A 7,398-nucleotide genomic window follows, 5' to 3' on the forward strand; every position below is an offset into this window, starting at 1 on the left:
TTGAGAAAGTTTTTACCATCAGCTCAGCTTTTCAGGTATATTTTGGAATGTTTATATTTAAACTCATGAAAAATATTGAACTTTTCCGATCTTACAAAATAATTGTGCATCTTATATTTTAAATAATACCATTTTAGAAATTTGGAAATTTCTTTCTCAAAATTACATATATGTTTTTACATGTAACTACTTGTTCTGTGTTGCATCCTCATCACATAGATACAAATGGGATAACTATTGTAAATTTAAAATATGCACTACTTTGATGTTATTCAATTAGGCCTTATCTAAAAGTTATTTTGTTATTAAAGTATGCCAATACTTTCTAATAATTCTTCATTTTTAAAATTGACTTGTAGCTGTGTATTTCATTATTTCTCTAAGACAAGTGGACACAAAAGTGGTTTCAATTTCATCCTAATTGATACAGTGACTAGTGTGTAGTTCCTGGTACTAGAAGTTAAGGATCTTGCTGAAATAGTACTTCACAGTAATTCATAAATAGCTAGTGGATAGCTTGGTACAGTGACAGGCTCATCAGATTTTAAAAAGAATAAATTCCTTTTTTTGTGTTCACAGGAAACCTGTCCAGTTTAAGTCGTCTTGGTCTGAGATATAACAGACTGTCAGCAATACCCAGATCACTGGCAAAATGCAGTGCACTTGAAGAATTAAATTTAGAGAACAATAACATTTCTACTTTACCAGAGGTAAGAAGTGGATTAGGGTAAACTCTTGAAACAAGTCTACAAGATAATGAAGGAAAGACTAGTGGGTGTTTACAGCTACGTAACTAATTTGATGATTGTGATTGCTTAAATAATGAGTATGCTATGGATATGTAGCCACTACTAAGAGAAAAATTCCAAAAAAGAATAGGTATGATTATAGAAACATTTTATTTATTTATTTTTTAATGTGCAGAAGGGAGAAACCAAGGTGGAAAATCAGTGTGCTATGTTTCCCTTTAGCAACATGTAAATCTTTCTCATGTCATTTTTGGAACTGGCAATAAAGGCTATTACGTAAAAGTTGTATGGCTGGTTTTAAAACTCAACTACCTCACTCAATTCAAGTTATTAAAAAAAAGGTACTGTAGAAAGATGATAAATGAGAAGAATGAACTACATAGAAGGCACTATTTATTATCAAGATTAGTATTAGCTGCAACACTCCTGTGACCCAAATTATTACCCTGCTTATACAATAATATTAAACCCTCTTTAGCATATACCAGTCACCAAAATCTGTTATTTTTTTAACACATTATTTTTAATTTGGGTTTTGTTGTTTCTATTAGAAAAAAATATTTTCACTTATTTTGCTTAGAGATTGATTGGGCAAGATGCAATACTCTTTTTGTTTTTTTTAATTATCTTTCTCAACTTTACTTTTTCACTTCTGCCTTTCCTTCTTCACTCCCTACTGTTTTAGCATACCCAACAACTTGTATGTTTGCTTATGATTGTTCAAGCATAATATCTTATTGCAGTAATCTAATAAATAAAAGAATGGAATTGTAGACTTATGGATTGATTGAACTTTCCAAAGTCTTTTTTGTAACAATTAAAAATGTCTTATGTGAGTGGCCCTCTTATGTTTAGACTATTGCTAGTTTTCCTGTATGTGTGTGTGTGTGTGTGGGGGGTTTGAATTAAGAATAAAGGTGTTTTGGATGAATGTTTTTCATGCTTATGCTTTGATTTATAAAGAACAGTTTGAGTAGATGAAGCTATAGACTTGTAGCAATGAGTTTATAAAATAAATTTATTCAATTGATTTATTTCTTAGGGATACAAAAATAAAGTGGACCTATAATTTGGTTCCTATTAATCTGGGTCTTTGGGTTTTCAGAAAACAGCTTGATCAGAGTACAAAAATTAGTTTCCCAGAATTGCAGTTTCTAGACTGGACCAGTTTACTAAAACAACTATGACAGTATCTTACCTGTGAAGAAAAAGAGTACAATTGTTAGTAACAGTTTAAGTGGGATAAGGAATAGAATCCACAGATTGTGAATATAGCTACACTATCTGGATTTTTGTCTTTGTTTGATAGTGGTTAGAATGATCAAAGTGGGTGAGGTTCTACTGTTTAATGTCATCCCCTTTTCTAACAGTGATTCATCTTCACAATAAGGCAAACAATTAGCACATTAATTAGACCTTGTTGGGATTCTTTTAGAGTGTGATTTGCGAGCTTAAGTAAGATCCACTGCTTTTACAATGTCAGTATGCCTAAATATAAAGACTTGAGTCTGTATCAAGTTTCACAAAGTGAGAAATTTTAAAATTAATTTATATATCCAGTCTTATTGTCAATAATAATTATTGGATACCTCTTAGGATACAGACATTATGCTAAATACTTTCATATATAATGTTTTGTGACTGAAGTAAGTCAGGATTTATTTTGGATAAGAGAATTATAAAGAAGGCAGCCCTCGTCAGTCTGGCTGTGGAAGAAGGGGTGTACATGCATGAGTGTGTCTATTTAAACTGGCCTGTTTTCAGAGAGAAGCTATGAGGGAAACCCTTGATTGCCCTTGTCCAAATAGGGGAAAGCATTAAGTCTTATTTAAAAGTACTCTAGGGGCTGGCCCCGTGGCTGAGTGGTTAAGTTCATGCACTCAGATTTGGCGGCCCAGGGTTTGCTGGTTCTGGTCCTGGATGTGGACCTACTCACTGCTCATCAAGCCATGCTGTGGCAGCATCCCATATAGAAGAAATAGAATGACCTACAACTAGGATATACAACTATGTACTGGGGCTTTGGGGAGAAAAAAAACAAAAAACAAAAACGAGGAAGATTGGCAACAGATGTTAGCTCAGGGCCAATCCTACTCACCAAAAAAAGTGGGGGGCTGGGGGAAGGGCATAAAAGTAGTCTATGTGCTTTGGAAGCAGCATATTCCTAATGCAGATGTGTAATTATCTGCATTTATAATCACAATAAAAAATCAATAAAATCCATGAGACGGCGCTTAGCCAGACATTCAAGCTGGGTTAGACAAGAAAAATCAGGAAAGTGGTTTTCAGTCGGGGCTCGTTATATTCCTGAAAGCAGAGCTGGCATGACTATATACTTTTTCTTTTGAAGACTATCTGAAAATGGACTTGCTTTAATGTAGACATAAACACGTAAGGAAAAGGAACTTAAATTTAAGTACATATGCTCAATGCATAAGGCTAGGAGCTCTACACATATTATCCCATTGAAATCTTCACTATAATCCTACTAGTTATTAAAGTATTCTCATCAAATAGTTAGGAAAATAAGACTTGAGAAGTCATGTTTTTGGTAAATTTCTTACCCTAAATATTTTTCTGGGAATATGGTGAGAGATAGATTATCTAATTAATTCATCAAAGGTCACAAAACTGGTAAGTAGATCTAAGATGGGAACCCAGATGTATCTGACTTTAAAGCAATGATAAGCAACCTCAGAGCTTCACAATATGATCTGAGAATGAAAGGTTGGAGAGCTGCCTTGAATATTCTTTCAGATATTCTCAGATGTTATTTTTTCATAGAAGAGTGTCAATTTGGAGAAGTAAGTCAGTTGTGAGAATAATAAAAATAACATTTTTGCCATGAGACTCAATAAAACTCCTTTGTTTTCAGTAAAGTAGGATATAGACATTTTTTCTGAATTGACTGCAATGCAGTTTTCTCACCACTCTTATCTGTACTCTTCTTTTATATGTGTATACCAATAGACAGATGTTAAGAGTAGCTTCTTAATATTCAGTATAAAGAACAAGTTTCAGTTCGCCGTGTGATTATACCTTCAGTTATATTGTTATGTCATTCCTTTACCTGGCCTTGCAAATCAACTGACGCCTCAGGTACTAAGTCTTCAATTTCCTCATGGTGGACAACTGAAATTTGAACATTGTTTAAAATACACACCTCACACTGCTTGTTTTCTCCCTGCTTGGGCTTTTACTCAGTCTAGAATGTTTTCTTCTACTTCTCTGAATATTTGATTTTTTTCATCCTTCAAGATCCAGCTTAGTCTCGACCACCTTCCTACTTTTCCGGTTATTCCAGTATTTCTTCTTTTCTTTGAATTTAAATAGAGAAGGAACTTAAAATTTAAGCACTTCTTATATGCTAGATGTTTTAAAGTTATTAATATATTTTATTTCTTCAAAAAGGCTTCACTACAACCTATAAAATAAGGCATCGTTATGGAGCCAGGATTCAAAACTATTGTATAGCCTGTACCAATGTTTCTCAAACATTAATAAGCGTGTAGATCACCTGGAAATCTTGTTAAGATTCGTATTATGATTCTGTGAAAGTAGGGGCTAAGAGTCTGCGTTTCTTTTTCTTTTAAAGGTTTTATTTTTTATTTTTCCTTTTTCTCCCCAAAGCCCCTCACTACATAGTTGTATATTCTAATTGTAGATCCTTCTGGTTGTGCTCTGTGGGATGCTGCCTCAGCATGGCCTGAGGAGTAGTGCTAGATCCATGCCTAGGATCTGAACCGGCAAAACCCTGGGCCACCTGAGCGGAGCATGCGAACTTAACCACTCGGCACCGGCACCGGGCCAGCAAGAGTTTGCATTTCTGACAAGCTTCCAGGGGGTGCTGATGCTGCTCTTCCTTGAACCAGACTTTGAATAGCAAGAGCCTATTCTTTACAATTTATTATTGATTATATACAGTTATATATTATTTTCTTTTTCCTATCTGTGTGCTTTATTTCTCTAAATACAGTTCAGTCTTCTTAATGGCAGAGATTCTTTTATAATACCTAAACACCTAGCACTGTGGTTACGTGATAGGAGGCTGAAGTAAGGGGTTATGGGGTTGTTTGCTAAGTAAATACTTGTTTGATGGATGCATATTCCCTCAGGGATTTTACTGTGTGGAAAAGCAAGGTGTATTATACAATATCAGGAAGTATTATCATCTTCTGAATTTAATATTCCTAAAACAAACCATTAAATTACTGAATAACAGCTTACTCTGTGCTAGGCATTTTGTTAATCTTAATAATAATTTAGAGATAGGTACCTTATCTCTAAAGACCTGACAAAGACCTGGATAGGAATGGTCACACAACAAGTGGCAGTGCCAGGACTCAGCCCCAGGACTGTCTGATACCAAAGTCTCTGCTCTATAGAAGTCTCAAATTGGCCACTGAGGACGCACCTCTTACCCACAGGCATATATTTTTGTTTTTACGCCATAGAATTTTTAAAATAAATTGAAGCCAAAAAATAAAAATCAGGAGATTTCATATAAGTAAATTAATTTCCTATTTCTTGTAAAATCAGAAAATCCAACTACATTAGCTCCACATCCCTGCAAGGCAACAATTAGCTACAGCTGAGAAGTGACTGTCCCTCTAGATGAGGCATTACAAAACCGGCCCAACCAGTCTCTTTCATTTGTTACCTGCAAGGCACTTTGAAGGCATTTGTGTTTGGGACTGCTGCTCTGTACTCTACAGAATAAGGCTTGTTACAGTTCTGATTCTTATGTTTATTTCATTTTTTTTACAGAGTCTTTTATCAAGTCTTGTGAAACTCAATAGCTTGACCTTAGCTAGAAATTGCTTCCAGTTATATCCAGTAGGTGGTCCATCTCAGTTTTCCACCATCTATTCCCTCAACATGGAACACAATCGAATTAATAAAATTCCATTTGGAATTTTCTCCAGAGCAAAAGTATTAAGTAAGCTGAATATGAAGGTAAGCTTCTGTTTGTATTGGAGGAGAAAAAACTACTATGACTACTACTTCTAATATTTATGCTTTCTCTATCAGTGTGGAGAATGGGTACTTGTTTCTTGCTGACAGGGTCTAAACTGATATTACGGATACTTAAGGGCAGTTTTTATCAGATAACAAATGTCTTAGAACTGTGCATACCTTTAGCAATTTGTCCTAAAGAAATAATCTTGGATGTCCATAAAAGCTTAATGGTAGGAGTATTTATTGCAGAGCTTTCTGTTTAATTGGTACCAACTTATTAATAGGGACTTCATTTCTTTAAAGTACTGTATCTTCAATGGACTATTATGAATCCATTAAAAATAATACTCTAGTTTAGAAGAATATTAAATACCAGTTGAAATAGTCTCAATTTATTAAGTTGGAAAAAGTTAAAGCATGGAAGACTCTCTCTCCACCCATAGTTTTTAAAAGCCATTTTTAATGTGCTTAATTATTTATGAAATATCTACAGATTTTTATGCATACATATAGCCACTGTTTACCACAATATAACATTTATCTTTGAATATGAGAATTATTTATGGGTGATTTTTAGTTTCTTTTTATTTATCTATATTCTCTACAGTGAATGAGTTTCACATAATAAGGAAAAAGTTTATTGCAAAAAGAGGAAAGAAATGAAAAACGATTTGTTCAGTAATTTAATTTGTAGTGAACAAACTTTAGGCCCAAAGGTGATAAGTAAATTGGCCACATAGCTAATTCATGGCTGCGGTAGGAATCCAGGAAACCTAGGTTTCCAGCTTCCAGGTATAGTGTTCCTTCTGTCGTATCATACATCCTTCTGTCTTTGACAAACCATTTCAACATAATCGTGGTTCTTTAAATTACAGTCTAAATGTGCAGTTTCTTGATTCTATCTATACTTGTTCATAAACATATGTATCTTTTACAGTAATTCTTCAGAAGTATATAATAAATGAACTAGTGGAAATTCAAGATAATCTTATAGTCTTTAACAAGTATAAAATTTATTGTTAGTCTGGTTATATGAGATTTAGCAGTGGTAATGACATTAATTCAGAATATTCAGTTTGTAATAAGCTTAGAACAGAGCAGTCGAGGTGTTCATTAGTTTTTGTATTTGATTACTCATTTTTATGGATATGATGTTATTGTAATATGTTAGGCTTGCTGTTTTCAGTGAAATAATAGTTACATAGAGCTTTGCCTTAATTTTTCTTCAAGATAATGACAACTGTTTAACAAAACTTTTTCTTGAAAGAAGTTAAAATGAAGACTGACATTTTCCTCTTCATACAAGCACCAGTAGTAAATTTTTTTAATGAAAATGCTTTATCATACTATTAACTATCAGTAGTTTGGGCATAGGTAGATAATAAGTTTAAATGTTATAATAATTAGGTAATAATTTTAAATATTGTACAAGAAAAACTTGGTTTTCAAATGGATGTTTGCTACTTGGGATTTCTCTTATGAATGATTTTGTGTAAAATTAGACAATTAATGTACATTGCAGAGGATTTAAAAAATACATATTAACACAAAGAACATAAAATAATTCCCCCACTGAGAGGTAAGATCACTGTTAACATATTGCATATATCGATACTCAACTGGGACAGGGGTACTGATGGTCCGCTCTCAATACCAGTACCCCCAAGACAGAACAGTGTGGTAAGAGTTG

The 7,398-nt window shown here is 33.7% G+C and overlaps 1 protein-coding gene across 4 annotated transcripts in view; it reads left to right on the forward strand.

Moving 5' to 3' along the window:
• SHOC2 (SHOC2 leucine rich repeat scaffold protein) overlaps window positions 1-7,398 on the forward strand; it is a 97,349-nt gene that overhangs the window by 81,273 nt on the left and 8,678 nt on the right. For all 4 annotated transcript variants that reach the window (XM_046653620.1, XM_046653621.1, XM_046653623.1 and 1 more), the window contains 2 exons: window positions 580-710; window positions 5,517-5,705. In XM_046653620.1, coding sequence (XP_046509576.1) covers window positions 580-710; window positions 5,517-5,705 — 320 coding nt within the window. The remainder of the gene's footprint in view (window positions 1-579; window positions 711-5,516; window positions 5,706-7,398) is intronic.

The sequence above is a fragment of the Equus quagga genome, chromosome 2 (genome assembly GCF_021613505.1).
Source record: "Equus quagga isolate Etosha38 chromosome 2, UCLA_HA_Equagga_1.0, whole genome shotgun sequence".
NCBI classification, from domain to species: Eukaryota; Metazoa; Chordata; class Mammalia; order Perissodactyla; family Equidae; genus Equus; species Equus quagga.